The sequence below is a fragment of the Cydia amplana genome, chromosome 2, assembly GCF_948474715.1.
Source record: "Cydia amplana chromosome 2, ilCydAmpl1.1, whole genome shotgun sequence".
NCBI classification, from domain to species: domain Eukaryota; kingdom Metazoa; phylum Arthropoda; class Insecta; order Lepidoptera; family Tortricidae; genus Cydia; species Cydia amplana.
The window spans coordinates 4,582,901-4,605,252 of record NC_086070.1 but is presented as its reverse complement, the minus strand read 5'-3'; the positions used below and the strand labels follow the sequence as shown (position 1 = coordinate 4,605,252).

General features: G+C 38.8%; 2 protein-coding genes across 5 annotated transcripts in view; one reads left to right on the top strand and one right to left on the bottom strand.

Moving 5' to 3' along the window:
• Positions 1–68: 68 nt before the first annotated feature.
• Positions 69–10,572, top strand: LOC134656945 (scolexin B-like). The gene is made up of 6 exons (XM_063512507.1): positions 69–224; positions 5,270–5,405; positions 8,108–8,261; positions 8,903–9,055; positions 9,812–9,949; positions 10,403–10,572. Exons 1-6 carry the CDS (start codon positions 122–124, stop codon positions 10,568–10,570), a joined length of 852 nt encoding a protein of 283 aa, XP_063368577.1. The 5' UTR covers positions 69–121; the 3' UTR covers positions 10,571–10,572.
• An 8,081-nt stretch (positions 10,573–18,653) lies between these two features.
• Positions 18,654–22,352, bottom strand: part of LOC134662048 (AN1-type zinc finger protein 6) — a 46,501-nt gene continuing 42,802 nt past the window's right edge. For all 4 annotated transcript variants that reach the window (XM_063518315.1, XM_063518317.1, XM_063518316.1 and 1 more), the window contains one exon: positions 18,654–20,154. In XM_063518315.1, coding sequence (XP_063374385.1) covers positions 20,006–20,154 — 149 coding nt within the window. In that variant the 3' untranslated portion in view covers positions 18,654–20,005. The remainder of the gene's footprint in view (positions 20,155–22,352) is intronic.

The following is a 22,352-nucleotide window of genomic DNA, read 5'->3' as shown; positions in this document are numbered from 1 at the left end:
TGGGGACCCCTAAAACCTAAGAAATAGGCCTGTGCTCACCGATGACGACGTACGCGCCGGCACGAGTGACGCATCGGCTATAAAACATGTGGAACCGGCCGCGCGCCGGGAAACCGCCGCCATGCTCCGAGTCGCGTGCCTGCTGGCGCTCGCCGCCGCCGCCGCGCCCGCGCACGCGCGCCCCGACGCGCAGCCCGCGCTCACCACCACACGAGTAGGCAACAGTGAGTATCATGTGCTACCTGCTCATCAGTGTCAGTGTGTTGGACTACCCAGTGAAGTGCATAAACACCACGACGTACCATAACTGGAACCTACAAAATAATCGCATGAGGGTTGTATCAAAACAGAAACAGTGCAGTATGCAAAGTGAAAACAAATCAGAATAACATTAAGGATTAACCACAGACAGAGCAAGTTTTCAAGTCATACTAATAAGCTCATATAGGAGAGGTAGGTAGTAAGTGTTTCGTCTATGAAAAGTGATTTACATAGGTAGTTAAGTAAATAGGAAGGTAATATTGTCGATGTGTTGTATGTAGGGTTTTGTTATTCTTGTTATATCCCCCCTTTAACGTTTAACCGAAACTGTAGGTGCCTAAATTGACAAAATAAAACTACCTACTTTTTCCATTTATTCCAAATAAGTCTGACAACTGACAAGTGCCAACGAAGTCATTATTATCAGTAATGTTATTCGACAACCCATTATCACCAAAGATAATAAACTGATACTTAAATAATAAAAAGAAAAGAATCTTGCTCAACTATCGCCCTATAAAATTACATCGTGTGCATTTCATATCATAAATCAGAACATACTGGCACTTATTATTAAAGCCCAGTTTCATTTAATTGACTCGCTTCCGTGAGATTTACAGCACCTATAACCTTAACAAAATAAACAAAGAAGTAGCTACTAGCTAGTCTAGCTACCTACAGTAAATACAACGTAAATGTACTACTTATTACCTACGTACATTGAGATCAGAGATCGGGGGTACCTTCCTCGTCTACCTTTCTCTTCGAACATCGAAGGTGCCATATTTAACACTTAGGTAGGTATTAAACTAGTTAACTTTGACGTGAGTCACAGTCAAGCAACTAGTAGTATTAGGAGGTAAAATAGGTGTAGGTATGCTCTTATAATTCGGTGTCAAATTATGCTGTAAATTTGGTATTATAATTCTATCCTACTTGTAGCTTATGTATAATTCAATAAAATAAACAACACAATGTTCACCTTCATTAGGCTAGGTGCTCCGTAACTATTCGTATTAATCGTAATCACGCACTCTAAGTTAAGAATGCTCTTATTATCAACAATTAACACACGTAAACAAACCTTGTATTTAAATTCACTTTCTGATACAATTAAAATAGGTAGGTATGTGTAATTAAAATATTCATATTTTAATAAAAAAATCTTCATTAAGTTGTTGTGCCAAATTTTACTAGCTAAACCAGCCATATCTTTTTACAGTTCCGTAGCGAAAATGGCAAAAACGGAACCCTTGTAGTTTAATCAAAATCATGTCCGTTTGTCCGTAATTGTATGTCACAGACATTTTTACATTTTTGCCGTCTCTATACTTTCTATGGAGATTCACTTGAATATTTTTAGCAGTTAGGTATTCACGTTAATATATAGTAATAAAAAAAATATAACGTGAATATCTGAGCAGTAGCTGTTAGACGACGGAGTAGTATTTTATGCGGAAACAAGTACTTAGATAGGTATAGTATATGTACCTATATTTACCTGTTAGAAGGCCATGGGGAAAAACGTTGTTTTGCTCCGATAAGACTATTTAAACGAATTCACCCGCTGTCGCCACTGCTACCTATACACCGGCAATTAACCTGCCATTATTAAAACTATTATTTCTGCTTCAGTATGAAGTACCACGGTCTGATTTTTTATAAGTGCATTTTAATGTTTATGTAGTTTTTAACGCAGCAGTAGTCAATGATTTTGGCGACTATAATTCACTAAGATTAGCGATATTTCTTATGGGTCGTTTTGTAGGCCAAAGTCACATGTAGGTGATGTAGGTAATGCTCATCATACCTACTCCAAGTTCCAGTTTAAAAATCTCAATCTAAACTAACGACTGAAGATCAAATCCCAATCTTGTATTTTCTGTTAAACTTAAGTGGAACCTCATTTCTTGCTGCTACATCAACCAAAACCATGATCCTGATAAGTTCTAAATTGTGTACCTTTGTTTATACCAGTGTTGTTAAATTTCGGTAACAGAATAGGATAAAATAGAACCTACATCTGATATTTATAATTATAACCCTATTTTCCCAAATAGCTTACTAACATTAACACCGATACATTGTTTCAATGAAACTTGTTTTTTTTTTCATCATCGTGTGAGTCCAGCGTGTTACACACGTGCTTGCTAATGTGTTTATGACAGTCCATACTTACCTGAGAATTGCGAGTACTAATATGTTACAAGTTACGGTCTTAGAATTTATAAGGTACTTATTTTTATGATAGATCTATTTATGTTAAACCTTGTCGGGACATATAATTATAGTGAAACCTGGATAAGTGAGACTTCAAGGGACGAGCATCAGATTTGTCTCACTTAAACAGGTATTCCACTTACCCAGGCTCTCAGTTAGCCAGGTACAAATAAATTTCTGTCTCATTTACAGAGGGTCCCATTAATAGAGGTGAGGATAGAGGATATTTCAGTTATAGAGGTGGTTAATAAGGTATTTTGTAATTATCTTTAAAAATAAATACTTAAGGTAAAATAATCCTTGTCTTTAAATACTTTTTAAGTCTGTTTAAATATTTCTTTGAATTTATTTTGAATGATTCTCCAAAGGATAGATTTTTTCAATTAAATTTGATACGGATACGGACTTCTTGCGTCTTAGAAATTTATTAAATGAAAATTTGTTTATTCGTGTTACTTATCAAGATTTCAGCTTTGGTTTCGATAGTTTTAATTGAACTACATAAAGTAACTAAATGAAACTTGAAGTCGTTTAGACACAATTAAGCAAATGCGGAATTTGTGGATAGACTAAGAGTTAGTAAGAATACGGAAATTGATCAATAAAGTCCAAGTTAGAGAGGTCATATGTAGATTGACGGTATCTCAGATACAGAGGTCAATTCCTATAAAATTCTAAAAAAACAATTAGGAAAATGTAATCTTACTGTATAATGAGCGGAAACGGAAGTAGTAGATTCACAGGCAAATATTTTATTTTCAGAATTTTTGGAACTTATCTCCAGAATGGAAAAGAATGTTTGCATTTTGAGTGGTAAGATTTGTAGAGGGAGTTCTTCGTTTGAGTGGTCTTGTCTGCTACTGCCTTTAAAGAGATATTTTGTTTAATTGCCTGACAAATATATTTACGTCACCCTAGGCCCGTAAGTGGGATTTTCTTTTCTCCCCGCTACGCGAGGGGCCAAGGCAAGACGTAAAACTTTAGACAAACCATGGGCGGTAATTCGTAAAGCCCCAGATCGCATATTTATATACACCTGCGATCTGGAGCATTCACGAATTCACCTCCCTAGGTACCTATGTAATAATGTACTATTGTCTAGTGCAGCCTTTTTATAGAATAGTTTTACTCCCTTACACTTTATATTCACTCCTGGGCCCTGGGCAAGTGGGCAATCTATAAATACTTAACGAACTGATGACTGTCTTTATTTATATTAGGACTGTATAATTTATAAAGTGCATTGTCTTCGCTTAGTGTGGCTTGTTGTGACGTTTGAAATCTGGACTATGGGAAAAATACGAATAGTAGGTACTTACTATAAATTTAACCGACAAAGCTAACACAGGTAACCTAGGACCTATCATCAGGCGTACCTATTATGATAACATTGATATCCATAGCCTGTTGTCTAATTATTGTTTTTTTTTTACTTATTTCTACAGTGCATTAAAGTTAAATATAAATACTTTAACAGTTCATGTACATAATATACGCACGAATTATCATCATCCTCCTCGCGTTGTCCCGGCATTTTGCCACGGCCCACGGCTCATGGGAGCCTGAGGTCCGCTTGGCAACTTATCCCAGTAATTGGCGTGAGCACTAGTTTGGGCAATAGACTTGGGCGCAGTGGGCATACTTCTGGAGCACTAGAGCGATCGGTGTGTGTGGTGGGAAAGTAGCCTGGGGATAATCCATGGCCCTTTCGCATCACATTTGAAATTTACTACACTTTAATATTATACCCTGGGAACGTAATGCCACAATCACAACACCATTCACAACCTCTGACAAAAAAAAATAAAAACATCGCACATCGCGTTATTTCACTAATAAATAAACCCGCTCGAATTTCATACTGTATCTGTGTATCTTAGAAATATTAGATATTAGCATATTACCTATGTAAATGTGTCTAAAATAGATGCTGCGTGTAGGTACAAATATTGTACAAACTTCGTATCTAATTTGCTGTTGAAACCAACCAGTTAATTGGGAAGATCAAACCACTTCGTGCAATTTTAAGTATGATTAAATTGATTAAACTCGCATCTCTGCACTCCCATTGCACGTTTAAAACTTGTCAACTTCAGTCGTACTACCGAGGTACTTTAATTCACTGGCAAATTCGAGAGTCAATTTGGATCATACAGACTATAATTATACAGAGATAGGGACACGCAAAAGCAATAGTTGTCATGTTTTGTTTCCTGAGGTTTCGGATACTGGACGCTAATTGATGGCATAAAACTGGCCCGACTTTGTTATGGCTACTGCAAGAATCGTGGGTTTATGTTACCGATCCTTAACATTCCGAAGAAGAAAATATTAATAACTTAAAACCTGAAACTCAGTATGATCCATTTACTTATTTTTAAAACGTTACAATGTAATGGATTTGGCCAAGTTGCTCATTCAGATATTACGGCATTATGCTGGTATTTATTTCCATTTTTTAAATGCTTAACTTACTTACACTCAGCAAAATGGAAACCCATTAAGCCGTGTAGTTTTGGAGACAGCTTAATTTATGAGTAGATAGATCAACTACCATGATTTTATGCCTCTAATGTAAATATCAATTCAGTTTTGCTGAATGTGAATATGTGCGTGGTGTATTTTGTAGTTTGAATAGCATTTTGCCCTTTCAGATAAAGGTTCAGCAAAGGTACCTGAAATTATTTTCTATTTAATATTTTTTACGTGTACCTAGCTAGTTTAAACATTGACCATTGCAAGATCATATTAAAATTATACGCTTGATTATAATTGTTTTTATTTCCAGCATTAACCAATGAGGTGCCCCAAGTTCCCCACGCGGAGGCGCCGCTGCACCAGCAGTACCCGCACGCGGTGCTGTTCGGCGGGGCCTGCGGGGGCACCATCATCCATCCCAGCTGGATCCTTACCGCTGGCCACTGGTAGGCTTTATATCTGACTGTCCAAGGATCCAAGTCATCCGTCAACCTTTAGTAGCACAAAAATACCTAGGTTTAATTATTTGGAAACCTAGGTAAACCTAAGATCTAGGGTAGGTACCTATTCATCTTAATATTCGTGCTTAGTATCAGTTCGTTGTTCACAGTTAACAATGCCTCGCCCGTCCAGGGCTACGCTTTTTATTGCATTGGCTTGTATTTACCAGTTACCACGAATTAATGAACTGTACGCCAACCGAACCAGTCTTCCAAACCTTAACATACCTAGAGTTATACCTACCACCGAAAATGGCTTCTAAAATATCGAATGTTCGCAAAATGCATAGTTGCAGCATAGTCGTAATAGTGTATAATAATAATAATTAATTATATAAATGGACGTGCAGGCTGCGGCATGCATGAGAACATTTATCTAATGCTCAGATATACGTATCAAAAGTATTCAATGGATCCTCATCCTTATATTCAAGATTATGAAACATTAATTACGAGTTGCATCACGCATAATTTATTTATTTATTTGAAAAAAAATGTTTACGTGACCTTACAGACAGATCCAATGCGCCATGAAACTTAATATTAACATATACCAAACAGGTACATATAACTATTACAAATAACAATCAGGTACAAACAAACAATTACAAATAAATACAATTACAAATCCACAATTACACCTTAACTGATGTAGGCCTCGCATCCATCACCTCACAGAATTTCAGGCATTCATTTCTCCCATAATGTACCTAGGACAGTAGTTAACCTACATAAGTAATAAGAGTAACAACGAAATACTGGGATGAGGAAGTCATTTATACTTAGTAGGCATTAGTAATGACCGCGTTATACGGGTAATTAGCTTATAAACACTTAAGCAGATCATTACGTAGGTACCCTGCCTACTTCTCCCGATAACGGTTGTTTTTAAAGATACATAATTACCAAGGTACTTAGTCTTAATATTGCCTCGTCTTCTTGTCAACAAATCTGGATCCGATTTAGCATAAGTATTCCTTAACTTGAAATAACATGCAATAATCAATAGCAAGATTTCTTTAAGTAGTTAATATATACCTATCAGTAGTTGAGTACCTAAGACGAACTTGCAGGACACGTGCAGATAAAAGGGTCACAGAGTCAATGTTGCTGTCAAGCGTCAAGGGAATAATAAATAAATAATTTCTGATTTCATAAATACCTACTCTGGCAATGATATTTCAGATATCAGCCTGTATGAGTGTGTGATGTGTATATCTGATGGATGGATATTTAGGAAATCAAGAATTAACGCGTATTAAAATCATTAGGGTAACCTTGCCGAAATGGTACCCTATCCTCGTAACAAGAAACAATGGATACCTTAAACCCATAAGATAAGCATACTCGTACTCCGAGAATTTCAGTGCACAAATGTCTAGATATTTACCAAAGCAGCAAAGTTATTAGTTGGTGACTTCAAAAGTTCTGCTTCTTGCAAGAACTTAATGCGAATTTATTAGTTAAATCTAGTAGTTTGTATGTAGATATCACTAAAACGTATTTTAGAAATCAATGGATTACCAATGAATAGGATAGATTAGGATTAGCTAATTCGATTTTAATATCCGGGTTATTATGGGTATTTCTTAAATGTGCATCGAAGCGCATCCCGATCTACCTACTAGGTATAGAAGTAGGTATACCTATATAATTGTGTTATAAATTGTACTACATAGCTTTAAGTAGTTTAAGTTATTGTCCGATTTGGGTTACTGGGTTGCTAAAGTACCTACAATGGGCTATTCATTTATTTATGTAGGTAAATAGAACATTATAGGCAGATACTTACCTACATTACATAATAAATACGTACAGGTGCCTATACAAGTATACATATAGGTACCGGTTCCTCATTAAGTTTTGTTACCGATTAAGAACTGCATTCTACTTTGCCTTATACCAGCATAATAAGATTCATCATCATAATTGATCACACTTTAACGAGCCAATGATTAGAACGTAACACTACTTATGTTGTAAACAATAAACGTAATGCTAATTATTGCGTTTTCATATGTTAAGTAGGCATATTTTGCCGATCTACTAGCGCGTTTCATCAATCAGTTCCGCCGTACCTAGATTAATATTAGCTTTTTTAAACGGTTTTATTTAGCTTGACCCCGTATCTTCTTTGTATATACGTATCTACATATGTGTTCAAATCTTGCAATCGATTTTTCGACCACTTCTGCTTAACCGATTTCGATGAAATTTAGCATGCGTATCAAGCCCCCGTGACAATAATAATTTTTATTTTCTAGTTTTTGGTACAATTTCTGACTAAAATAAAACCGTTTAACTTAAAACCTTTTTACTTAATTTTATTTATATTTAAGACCTTTAAAGATGTGCATCAATTTACCCATGCATGCTCAACTATCTATCGAGTTCATCTTTTTTTGCTTCGTTAACAAGTTTTATATGTCTCTATAATTAACTACTTAATCAACTAAGTAGTTGTACTCATTTCAAAATTATCAACATAAAATACTTACATACATGTCGGTAACAAATGACTGGAAAGCTTGTTAACAATAAAAACCTGACAATCGCCATAAACTCATACAAGCATGCATTCAAGAATAGATGTGCATTTTTTAAACAAACGCTCTAATACTTAAATCTAGTTCCCTTCTGCGCCGCAGCACGCTGTTCACGCCGGGGCGCAACGTGCTGGCCGGCACGGGCAACTCGGGCGACGGCAGCGGCGTGCACCTGGAGGTGAAGAAGCTGTACCTGCACCCGCTGTTCGCCGTCGGGCCCTACTGGGTCAACACACGCGAGTTCGGCATCAAACAGGCAAGTGTCACTAACGATACGGTGTTGAAGACGCCACGCCCGTCGGCACAGAGGGGCTACCGCGAACCACGTACGACGTGTTGCATCTCTGTCGCACTTGTAATTTCGTACTTAAGTGTGACAGGGAGGCAACACGTCGAACGTGGTTCGCGGTAGGCCTTCTGACACTTCTAGCGACGGCCTCTGCGGCGTGCTCCGGTGTTGGCCGTCGAGCTCTACTGGCTCAACACGCACGAATTGGGCATCAAGCCGGCAAGTGGCACTGACAATACGGTGTTCGAGGCGCCACGCCCAAGTCGACTCTAGCACTTCCAGTGACTAGGTACTAATGAGTTTCATGAACCCGCTGCTCTACCTAAACGCACCGCAATAATAACTTTTTTCGACTTCAAAAAGTCAAGGTTCAAAGGAGCTTCTCTATTCGTCGGGACCTTGTTTGCAATATTCCGTGATTTCTCAAAGATGGCTGTACCGGGATTACTCTTCAATTACCTAAGTAGGTATTTTTTATTACAACACGTGCATGCTCTCATTAAGCAACATTTTATTATAAGGTATTTTACCTACGTATCATTCACTTCTTGCTACTAATAGCTACCCATATAGAGCATTTGTAACAAGTGGTTTGGTTGTGATTTCAGGTACACGCTCGCTGGGACTTCATGCTGGTGGAGCTGGAGTCCCCGCTGCAGCTGGACGGCGTGAACATCGCGGCCGTGCCGCTTGACGACGGGAAAGATATCCCGGAGTCGCTGACCGTCGACTACGCCGGTTTCGGTGCAACCCATCACGGGGTAAGTCTAGCTGGGCTACGTCATGCTACGCTAAAACATGTTTGTTTATCTCAGTGGTTCCTAACCTGGGGGTAATTACCCCCGTGAGGGTAAAACTGGTATTTTACGGGGGTAATAAGCTAACCTAATATAACAATACAATAAACGTACACGTTTTATTTTTTATTACCATTGGGAGGAGGGGTAAAATCAGGTTCCCTAGTTAGTCATAGGCGTCATAGGGGTGACCGGACTGAAAAGGTTAGGAACCACTGGTTTATCTGGAACGTCCTCAAAAAGTCCACTTGATTTATTATCTTTATCACCGCTACTGCAGCCTTATTTAACGGCCTCTAAGCCCCGTTATTATTTCGATGCTGGGCTAGGTACCGCAATTTCCGAAGTTCGAAATTCGACTCCCCGCCTTCATAGTTCAGGTTCATTTTTCAAAGTTCGCTGTTATAGCTATAGCCCTGGCCCCGTAGCCAACATGCCAATCGCTAACGCTACGTAGCGAACGAAACGCAACTGTCACTGTCGCACTAATATGGAAGAGTGATAGAGAGACAAAAAGCGATTCGATGGCGAAGCGATAGCGATTGTCACCTTGGCTAGGCCGCCAGTGCATACATACATTCCGGTTGATTCTAGCACCCCTCTCTTGACGATACAGTCGCAGTCAACGCAACGCACGCCATATTGCCGCAACTGTCTCTGAAGCCGGTAGACGGCGCAGATTTTACTTTCCACTGCTAAAATGTGTACTTCATTGTCCAGGGCGTCATGCAGCGGCACATGCACGGGATGAAGTTGCGGACGGAGAGCGACCAGCGGTGTTCCACTCTCCCTCAGTACAGCAAAGAAGACATGCTGTGCGCAGTGGGCCGCACCGAGACGCGTGACTCAGCTTGCAACGTGAGTTCAACCTATTGACTCAAATTGTTGAGGTCCTCAAAAACTTACCTTCCCTGACAAAAAAAGGCTGGGTTTATATTTATACTCATGATTCATTCGCAAGATTTTTCTTAAATACCAGAGCCAGGTTACACAGTTATACAATTTGAACAATTGTCTACGGGGCCAGAACGGCCTGCAGGCTAGGTAGGCCTGCTTGTAGTATAATAACTGTTCTACTCTTGGATGGGAGCAGAAGGTCTCCTAGTCTAAATTAACTCACTTGTTTTTAGGCTTAGTAAAATTGATTAAATAAATTCATCCTCCTCCACCAAGGACTAAGAACTTACGAGTCAATCGCTACCTCACAAATTTATAGCTACTCCAAAAACGTATATACGTGGACAAAGAGAATGTAAACGACGTGGCGTAGTAATAATTATAACATCTAAAATTGTCAATGTTCACTGGCAGGGTGACAGCGGCAGCGGCTTGGTGAGCACGGAGAACCGTCGCTTGCTGGGCGTGGCGTCGTGGGTGGAGGACGACGCCAACGAGTGCAGCCCCGGCAAGCTCGTAGTGTTCTCGCGCGTGGCCGCGGCGCGCCCCTGGATCAAGCAGGTCACTGGCCTCGACTTGTAACCGCCAATCTTGACACCAAGCCATAGAGAAAAAAATACATAGAGTGCTCACTCCATACATCACTTTTAGTACCAAAAAGACTATTAGCATCTAGCATCGAGTAGCGGAACTATCAGTACTGCTACTTGACAATAGATGTAGCACCGACCGGAAAGTCTTATGCTGTTGAGATAAGACTTTCCGGTCGGTGCTACATCTATTGTCAAGTAGCAGTACTGATAGTTCCGCTAGTCGATGCTAGACGTAGACACTGAAATTAATAGTCTGAACAATGGAGTGAGCACTCTTGTCTTACTATATTTCTCTATGACCAAGCTCAAAGGACTGCATGACGAACGTTTGTTTTAGTGAAAAACGCGACTGACTGTGTAAAGTGTAGTTTTGAAGAATACCTAAGTAATAGTAGGAAATTAGGTATCCCCGTTAATTGTCCAACTAACATTACTTCTAAGAGTTGCATTTAATTTGAACCGGGACAGATTTGCCTCATCTTGCATCCTCATCAGGTATTGCATAGAACCCCGGAGTCCGCTTTTAGATGAAGTAGTTTTAGATCCAGATCCTAATTATCCTTTAAAAACATTGGTCGATTTTAACTGCGGAATGTTGCTGTGGTGGAATAACTATGTAGGAATAAAATTGAGTGTACAATAATGTATTTCATAGGATATCGTAATAGGTTGTTAATCTAAATTAGCCAAGAATTAGGTACATTGGCCTTGAAGTAAAGTAACTATACTTCCCTACACCTGAACACCTTTGTGTACCTAATGTGTCATCTTTCCCTCGGAAAGACTACGAAAGTATGTAGGTAGGTACGGGTAACAATTAAAAGCTTAATCTCTAAAACTTTGTGCCGCAAAGCGAAGCAAAACCAAACCTTAAAAAAAATTACATTGTTAGGTAAGGTCCTACCTACTTTCTAATGCCAAAGGTATAAAAAGCAGTGTTATACCAAGCCTCTTGGACTTGCGGAAAAGCAGATTGTTCCGCTGGATTAGAAATGCGCTATATACTAATATATGGACAATAAATCAGTGAATATTACTACAAAATGACAGAAACTTATTTGTTTCTTGTTTTAACCCATAAAAAAGCCGTAAACCTTAAATCACTGTACCTAATCTTTACTTAGGTTAAGTACTTGATTTATACATAGGTAGGTAAGTACTAAGTAAATAGTGTAGTTGTAGTTAGTATGAACTTGCTCAGCAATACGCATTAGGTAGTTGGCACATACAGTCAGCAGCTGTAATATATTGAGTCAACAAAAAAAACACGTGCAGGTAATTTTGGACAGCTGGCCAGTTCTGCTGCTGACTGTACCTACGTAAGACAATGTGCCATAATAACGTACAATAATACATACTTAATTAGACTATACGTTTTTAATGCTGGACATGATGATGACTTATCCAATCTAGGTATGTTATGTATATGAATAAAGATTTTTTTATTGAATATTATATATTTATATTAACTTAAGTAGGTACGTAATTAGTTATATTAAAAGAACTAACTACTACTATTTAAGTACATTAATGTAATTCTCCAATTGAAATCTAAAACATAAACACAAAAATAGATATTTATGTCAATTATATCTGTGATCTCCGTTAATAAATGTCATTTGTTTGTACGTTTTTTGTATCGCTTTTTCCCCTTTTTCCCAAAATAATATCTAGTAGGTATATATGTCGCAGCCAACTGGTTAAATTAGCTAGCTAATTACTTGGCTGAAGAAGATCGCAACATTTGCAACGTACAATACAACGCAGGAATATTTAGCGTGTCATCAGCTCACTACAACCAAATATGATAAATCTTTGACCCAGCGCCTCTCTCATAATTCCAAGGACGTAATTAGTGGGCGAAAACGGTTTTAGGGCCCCATTAGGCCTCATTTAGACGGCGCGCGAACTCGTATACGATTTTAGTTACATTGCGGACCATTCAGCCGACCGATCAAACGACGCAATGTAATCAAACCATGAAGTTATATTTTTTAAACTGGAGCGAGTTGTCACTTTTTTTGCCATACTAATTTGAACCTTATCACCGAGACAGAAAGTTGTTCGTACCAGACTAGAGAAAACGGTCCACTTGAGATAGAAAAACCCGAGCCCTGTGTCTCACTCGCACATGTTGCCAATGTTAAAAAGATACCATTGTGGTAGAAATTATATCATTAAACTACTGAATTTAATTACCTTCTTATACAATTTTAGTGCTATAATCAGATTACAGTTCTGATATATTTTAAGTAATTTGTAAATAATTATGATGCCAATATTATTAACTGATTAAACCAAGCGCATACACAGCAAAAAAAACCTAAATTTTAGTACGGTAGGATTTGTAGTAACTTTAAATATTAATTGGTATCCCCAACTTGATGACATTTCTTCAAAACACGTGAATGCGAAATTTCTTAAAAATTGTGAAGAAATGTTATGTTAAAGGTTGTTGGAGTGAAATAATTGCTAATTGTGGAATATTGTTTCACAAGACAGCCACAATTATTACATTTTACTATAAAAATACAAGACAACATTGTCAAACTCATTAGGGTGACTATGATGTCGGCACGTTGTGAATCGGTCTCACAGAATTCTTATTATTAACGTAGGTAATGTAAAAGTAAGTTTAACTTAATAGGTATGTCTTTATTTCGGCATGTTTAATTTAAGATTTGTTATAGAATACCTAATTGAAGGGATGTTTACAAAAACAACATAACTGATTAGAGCGGTTGTCATTTTTTTTAAGAACATGTTAATCGTTTCAGGTGTCAACCAGTGTAGTCAGTTATGTTGTTTTTGTAAACATCCCTTCAATTGCCAAAATTAAAAACCAAAGTGCTTAACTCCTTAAACATTACAGACTCTCATTTATACATAATATTTTGTTACGGAAAAGGTGTGTCAAACTGTTTATATATATGCAATCGATTCTTTATAGGTAGGACACATTTCCGTCAATAGAAAAAAGGCACCAACTTAAAAAAAACGTCATATTTGCTAAACAGATCTTCAATGACGCTTACACTTAAAAAAAGCTGAAGTGGACAAAAGGGAAGCCTACCTTTATGAACATACCATGAGTGAGTGCTAAAGAGGCCGACTACAAATGAAAGAAAAAACCCGACTACTTAAAATTTCACTTTATTTAGAAAATGTCACACCCTACTGATATATTTCATGTTATCCTAATATCCCACATACAGATGTCTTATGGTCACCCTAATTAGAACGAGATGCAGGGCTCTAGTTTGACTTCTCATGTGGACACACTTTTTGGTCAATGTACTCGATCCAGTTTATTAACTCTAAATCCGTGAATCAAACTCGCATGCACAGACCTGTCATTGTCGCGCTCGCGCTTGACAGACAGCTGAAGTGTGCGAAAGGGAAGCCATCACGTATATGAACATCGCATGAGTGCGAAAGAGTCAGACTACAAATGAGAAAACGTGACCATTTTTGAGTTTGACGACGGCCGCGGACGGCCAAGAGCGTATCACCGTAATTTTCAATTTGAAAAATATACACAAATTCGGAAGAAAACTATTTGATAAACTAATACAATGAAGATAGTGTCTTGTAGTGTACCGGATTTCAGTGTCACGGGGCCAAATAAACCTAGCAAATATTAATTTCAGAGGAATAATGATATTCCGAGCGAAATTTTCTTAACGATATTTTGTCAAATTAACAGCATAAAAAGTGTAAGAAGCCGGTTTATACAGTTGATTATAAGTTTTTCTTCCTTTGTGTGCTAATATTTTATCATATTAAGGTGAGTTCGACTAAGATCGGACACCGGATAAGATCGTATGATTCAAATTTCTGCCTGTTGCGGGGCTTTTTTTCAATGCTGGCAAGGTGATGCAATGCGCTGTTTTGTCCCGGGCATTGCATCACCTTGCCAGCATTAAAAAAAAGCCCCGCAACAGGCAGAAATTTGAATCATACGATCTTACCCGGTGTCCGATCTTAGTCGAACTCACCTTACTCAATAATTTAAATTATTTTGTGTAAAAACATAAACTGTTACTTTACGCTAGGGCTTGACAAAATGTTCAGATGACAGTATCGATAACTTGTCGGTATATTAATAGCTACCTATGTAATCATTTCTTCACAAGACATAATTGGGAGGATCAACTATTTCTTGTTGTTATTCTGTCCGGTCACCCAAGAGACAATAGTAGCATAGTTTGTTAGAAGACATTGTCCACCACCTTCTTCTGACACGCTTGGTAGACGACCCTCAATGGAAAGGGTTTATAAGTTTCACAATAAAGCGTGTTTGGAGAATTTAAATGCCTAAAAATCAGATTTTAAAGAGTGACCCAGGGGAACGTAACCATGGCAACGAGTGAAAGAAAAAGTTGATCCCCCAATTAAGATATTAACCTTTATAACCGACTTCAAATAATGATTGCTATACCTTTTTGAAGGTGCAGATGTTTAGCAGTAAATTTAAACTTCACTTTCCAACACAGTAAGAGTTAGACTAAGATAAGGCTGTAACGATTTTGATAGCACACGCAGTGCAGGTGTTATTTTATACATCATAATGTCGTAGAATTTTAACGTTTAAAATAACACATTTGAAAAAGTAGTCGATAAAGCAATCAAACACCGACAGATTATTAATATGTTATAACATGACATCACTATTTTTGATCTCACATAGACAGTTTACGCACACACTTGCATTTCATTTTTGGTCGCACTTTTGAAGATTGACAGTTGTTCTTGTCTATTCTAATTCTATGCTCGCATGAGAGTTCTCGCCCCGTCTAAATGAGCCCCAACACCAACCCAACACTAATAGCCCGTACAGACGGACTGCAACCAGACCTCAATTTAAAAAGAAAGGTCCAGTTAGAAAGGTCGAACCATAGGGCCAGGCCACATGTCAGCGGTGCGACGCCGCCGCCGCCGCGCGGCGCGGCACCGCAGAAATCTGCGGCGCCGCAAACCGCTCTGCGGCGACGCCCGCCGCAACGCAAAATTTTGCGGTGCCGCGCTGCGGCGCCGCAAAGCGGTGAGTTTCGCCGCGCGCGGCGCCGCGCGCGGTGCCGCAAAGCGGTGAGTTTCGCCGCGCGCGGTGCCGCCGAGCGGCGTGCGGCGCCGCAGATTTCTGCGGTGCCGCGCCGGTATTTTCTTTTGAAATGATTTGCATCTTCATTCATTATACGAAGATATGGGTTCACCCAAAATTTTCTTTTCAATTGTTTTTTTATTTCTGCGCCTTCTTAATAGCGCTGGCAGTACACCGAAAAATTCAGTAAAATGCTGCAAATGATGTTAAAGGTATGAAAATCGGTACGATTGATCTTTAGGACATTTGAAACAATTTGACCCGAAGCACCATTAAATAAAAAAAAAACGAGATGAGTTATCTTTTTTTGTATGGAATTTAAAAAAACTGTTTTGAAACCTATCGTGTGTGGTATTAAACGAAAGGGCTTTCTGAGCCGATTCCAAAAATATCATATCATTACATTTCAGTCATTTTTTTTAATTATAATAAAAATAATTTTGTAAATTGGCAGCAATGCACTTAGTACTCATCTGTCAGAGATGACAATTAAAATTAGGTTGGCAACAATGTATTTCATACAATATTTTTTAAGTGGTGATTACACAAAGTATCGTAAAAGTATCAAAAGGATACTGCGTGTATGCACAAATACTTTTTTGGGGAATAGACTAAAGACTTGTCTTGACAACTATAACATAGGAGTTTAACGGTGTGTGTACGACCTTTTAAATGACAAATAAAGGTACGGGAGTAGAAAAAAATTAAAACAAATATACTAAATGTAAATATTTTCAAAATTGCTTTATTAGAATTAGATATGAGGATATTAGGTATAATTTGAGTTATATTTAACAAAAATAGTAGTTTATGTGACTGCTACATAATGAGAGGCATCAAAATACGAGTGTGGGTTTAAGAAACGAACGTTAGTGAGATCTACATACCGTAGGTAGAAGTCCACTAGATGACATGAAAAATATTTGTTAAATTTACAATTTTATTTCAAAGTAAGTGTTTGCTCGTAGAAAAAGTATTGTATGCAACGTTGTTTAACTAAGTCAAAAAATACTCGTGGCGTCTTTATTAACAATGTTCGGCTTCGCCTCAAATTGTTACTCACGCCACTCGCCTTTTTTGACCCCTCTTAAACAACGGTTGCATAAAATACTATTTATTATAATTGAAAAAAAATGACTCAAATGTAATGATGTGATATATTTTTGGAATAGGCTCAGAAAGCCCTTTCGTTTAATACTACACACGATAGGTTTCTAAACAATTTTTTTTTAAATTTCATACAAAAAAAAGATGACGTCATAACTCCTCTCGTTTTTTTTTTATTTGTTGGTGCTTCGGGTCAAATTGTTTCAAATGTCCTAAAGATCAATCGTACCGATTTTCATACCTTTAACACCATTTGCAGCGTTTTTTGGCGAACCGCTATCGCTATAACAACAGCAAGAGCAGAACACGTGTGAAGGGATCCATGTCTGATTAAACAACTGGTAGTCGAATTTTATTCTTTACTATGCAGCGTGGCATCGCACGCGGCGCCGCACGCCGCTTGGCGGCACCGCGCGCGGCGAAACTCACCGCTTTGCGGCACCGCGCGCGGCGAAACGCACCGCTTTGCGGCACCGCGCGCGGCGCCGCGCACCGCTTTGCGGCGCCGCAGCGCGGCACCGCAGAATTTTGCGTTGCGGCGGGCGTCGCCGCAGATTTCTGCGGTGCCGCGCCGCGCGGCGGCGGCGGCGCCGCACCGCTGACATGTGGCCGGGCCCATACTGTTCTACCTTAGAGGCGGCCAGGAGGCGCCATAAGCCTTCAGTAAGAAGTGCATGGCCACTGGGCCACAGCGGCATAGGTCGAACTTGGAAAAATTCGACCTATGCCGCTGTGGCCCAGTGGCCGAATGGCACAGGCACCTTCCGCGATAGCAGAGGACGCTGGTTCGATGGGGCACTGGAGGCCTTGATCACTTTTTTTTAGTATATGACATTTATTTAAAGACCTCAATTTGTATGGGAATTGCACGCCGACGTTGCAGTTGGGTTGCAGTCAGTGTGTACTGGCCCTGTCTGCAGCGACAATGTGCCATACTTGACGGAAAACTTAGTGTAGACGAACTATAGATTATACCGCCAAATAATAAGAAATATTATATATACACCGTGTTTTTTTTTATTTCCGTTAATTTCAAGGGTGCATTCCTGAGCTTAAATCTAGTAACTTTCTCAAAGACACCGATATTCTAATTAACTCCATTTCAGAGATAATCGATAATTAATTTTTTTGCTATAAGGCCTCTACAAGCGTGTACACTTGCCCGTGCCTTAGGGCCGGTTTACATATTGATTAGTGTTTAGAATGAGTTTATAGATTTGCTACTAAACTCAAGTACAATCTCGGTCGATCGATGTTCGAAATGACATTGATATGTCACAGATTTCAATTGTTTGGTTGAGTTAAATGTAATGCCCGTGTTACAACAATGCTATATGCTACATTTAATTAGTTTTTAAACATAATTTTTTTTGGTAAAAAAAGCAAAAAAATTTTTTTTTTAATTATCTATGCCATTTAGTCCTCTTAAACGTACTTAACCATACTCCGAAGTTAACGGAATTCAATAAAAACACGGTGTATATGTAGTCAGCTACAACTAACAGCAAGTCGAGTGACCACTGGTTTACCTTATACCTATCTCTGAGATTACAAATGGTCTCCATCACTATGGGTTAAATGGGCTGCATCACCATAGGAACCATTTATTCAAGAACTGTTTAATTAAATGTCACAGGACCATCCGTCGCCGACCGGGGTATAACAACTTCAGATATAGTGATGGCGGAAGTGGCCAAATGAAATGCAATTTCAATACAGTCCACTTCAGGTGCAGGTTCGTGATTGCTATTTAACCACTTCAACTGTGTTTGGTGCTGACCGTAGGTACATTGTCAGGATACTCAGGATATCGTGAACAAAATAGATGTTGTATTGGGGTGGATTCAAAGAAAACAACAAAGTATCATGTTCCTGAAAATTTAATGACTTTAATAGAAGAATAACTAAATTAAAACAGCAAGTTAGAAGAAAAAATCATTCATTATTAACATCATCTTTTTATCTGATTATGTTCAAGCAAAAAGACCAAATTAATCAATGACCTAACAAAATATACAACAAAAGTCATTAAATAATTAAGTCCAACCAATTAGTAAGTCTACCGTGGACAAACGACCGAAACAATAGATACGTAAGTATTATTGATCCAACATCACCACTAAATGAACAAGTTACATAATAAAACATACAATTTTGAATAATATTGTGATTAAAAAGAAAAAAGCTAAATAATTCTTTCCTACTATAATATAAAGTGTCGACTACTTATAATATGTATATGCTTACTTAAAATTTTCACACATAGAGCAGTGCGGGGGGAGGGCCGGCATCGCCCCGACTGCCGCGCGACCGGTCGCACGACTGCGGCGGTCGCGTCGCCCGACCGGTCGCACGACTGCGGCGGTCGCGTCGCCCGACCGGTCGCACGACTGCGGCGGTCGCGTCGCCCGACCAGTCGTGCGACCGACGAGGCCGGCCGCGGCGCACGCTCGCCTTATCCGACACACCACAATCTCGCTAAACACTAGTCACTTACGCCAATGTTAGACAAATAAGAAAGCGACGACTTCCCAAACCAAAATGCCAGTACTAACACCAGAGACGTTCACGCCCGCGGGCGTGCGCGGCCGGTCGTTGTGCAGTATCGCCGAGTACCGCGCGGCGCACACCGGTGCCGCCGGTCGTTGTGTTGTGTAGTATCGCTAACTTCTGTACAATATACACGAGAGCGACTCCCGCCGCTCGCTGAGCAGCTAACAATTGTTACTTCGTAAATGTTAAGCAGGTTATGCTCTCCGTCGGAATCATAACAATGTAGCTTTTTTTGGAGTTTTAATTTTTTTACAATATATAGGATTTGTTTCTATAATTAATTATATCTAATATTTACAATGGAGGTGAATGGACAATATTCAAAACGCTACTCGTATCTCGAAATTAATCCTGAAATCCTACCCAAATGAACTTTATCTACAACTTTTAATAAAAATTTAAAAGTAAAACTCTCGCCACAAATAAATCTAAATTTCGATGGATCGAGTCTGCGCGTCCGATTTACCGTTAACAATTGCCATTTACGATAAATTCTGTCCGACAACCGTCAAAAGGTAAACTCTGTCGAAGAATCCGGTAAACTAAATACTAGGCGGCGCGGCCGGCGCCGAGTCAATCTACATACGTAAATGAGAGACACAAACTCGATCGACAATTTATTTAGAGTAAAGGATAGACGGGATGGTCGGGACTCGACGGGGCTCATATCTTGTGTATCTTCTGCGACACCACCACGGGGTTGTTGCGGCGGATTTCCTGCGCGCCCAGCTCCCGGTAGTCGAACGAGCAGTCGTGCTTGTCGCTGTACCGGTGCACGGCGCAGAACAGCCCGCCGCAGCGACACTCGAACCCTGCAACCAACACACAAGACGTACCGTCACAAGAGTACACACACTCACGCCGAAGCTTCATTCTTCTTCAATAACCTACCAGTGCGAAGCTTCTACATACAGGGAACGTGCATCAACTGTAGAAGGCAGCACTTGCTTTGGCGTGAAGTCTCAAAGTACATGTGTATGGTTCCGATTCAGGCAAAAAGATGGCAGACCCTCCAACGCGCACGGTCCCTATAGGCATCTATGGTTTAATAGTCATCATCCAGAATAAGTTATCATAAAATAGGTATATAATAAAGACTACACGATAAAGGCTACCAAAGGCCAGGGATATATTTCACGGTTTAATCCGCAGACTACTAAGTTATCTACATCTAACAACCCAAACTTAATGGAGTTGCGGTGTTTGTATAGACGTTTTTTGTGGATACTCATGCTCATCATGTTCAAGTGGTCGTCGCCGTTGTAAAAAGGGAACAGCCACTTCATACAAAGGACAGTCCAACTTTGCAGGGACACTAACAACTGTTTCAAAGCGGCGGTTAAAATCATTTTTTTTTATCATTTACTTTTAGTGCAAGTTAGTTTCTTAAATTATGTTCTAACGAGCATTTTAGTCTGGCGTTAAATTAAACACAAGTCGTCTCCTTCACGATTTTCGTAGACATCTCTTCTAAATACCTAAAACTGGTATGGATGTGTTCCTCGTGGTCTCTAGAATACGAATTGACCGGTTTTAGTTTATGGAGAGGGGGACGTGTCGATAAAAAGGGGGGGAATGTGGGCGGCCGACCAGCATTGATATTTGTTCACATCTTGAGTCCTATGGGACCGATCGGTTCGTTTCAGGTGTCGTTTGAAAGAGTATTAAACGTGCTATTATTGCTTCATAATAACTGTAGTCATAACTGTAGTCGTTTAGAAAATATTTTAAAATATATGATTTTTACCGTGCATGGATGGCATAAGTACTGACAAAACATGCGTCTAACTCAATAAATTATAACTTTACCGCAATTAATGTTATTACAAAATATACGAGAAATTTCATTAGCTTTCTAAAAACATAAGGTTTATTGGTGTATGGTATTATATAACCATGTAATGATGAATTTTGTTCAGCATGGGTCACTACGCACCGTCACGTAAATGGCGGGCGACCGACCTCAACTGTTCATTGTTTCTCGGGTTCTATTTTACTGATCAATTGGTGATGGATACCATTAGAAAGAATGTTAAATGTACAATAATTGGTTTCTAATAACCGTAGTCATAACTGTAGTCATTTACAAAATAATTGAAAATATATGATTTTTACCGTGCATGGACATAAGTACTGGTAAAACATGCTTCTAACTCAATAGATTATAACATTACCGCAATAAATATTTTCAAAATATACGGGAAATTTTATGAGCTATCCAAAAATATAAGTTTTATTGCTTTATAATGTTATATAACTAAGTAATCATGAATTTTGTTCAGCATGGGTACTGTGCACCGTCACGTAAATGGAGCCCGGCCATCGTTGAGTTTGCATTATATTTCAGGTTCTATTTTTCTGATATATGGTGGATACCATTTGCAAGCATATTAAATTTTCTGTGAATACTCGATTGTTTGAAATCTGAGGCCCAAAATAACCATTTTAAAAATATTAAAGAAAATGTTTAATTTTTACCTTAGAGGTTTGCTTAGTGACTGAAATAATTTGAGAAAGAGATAATGTAGTAAATATAGCGTGAAATTTTTAGAGTAAAATCAGCAAACTATTTATTAACTTTCCAAAAATATTGTTTAGTTACCGTACAACTATAAACATATATGTAGGTATGCCAGGACCAATTTCGCCAAGCAAGCAAACACACGGCGCGGCGAGCGCCTGGTAGACCAGCAGCATTCTATTATTGTTTGACAGTAAATTTTATAATGTAGGTATCCAAAATGATAAAATATCGATATAAATGATGGTTTGTTTGTTTTGTTTTTTTATCACAGGAAACTTAAGTATAGTTTGACTCTTTTGACAAAAGCCCAGTTCTAGGTTCATAACATCGTTAAGTTCGTAGCTTTCATGATTGCAAAACCACTGCATATGAAGTACTTAATATCTGTGTTGTTATTTGACTCACGCGTCTACACGTAAAACGTTTTCAAACCCACTCCGTAGTTAATAATTTAAAATCACCTTTTTAGTGAGATCTGAGGCTTGT

Coding starts and splice junctions, on each gene's coding strand:
- LOC134656945 (XM_063512507.1), top strand. CDS start 122: ATGCTCCGAGTCGCGTGCCTGCTGGCGCTCGCCGCCGCCGCCGCGCCC. Junction 5,406..8,107: donor ATCCTTACCGCTGGCCACTG/GTAGGCTTTATA, acceptor TCTGCGCCGCAG/CACGCTGTTCACGCCGGGGC. Junction 8,262..8,902: donor GCGAGTTCGGCATCAAACAG/GCAAGTGTCACT, acceptor TTGTGATTTCAG/GTACACGCTCGCTGGGACTT.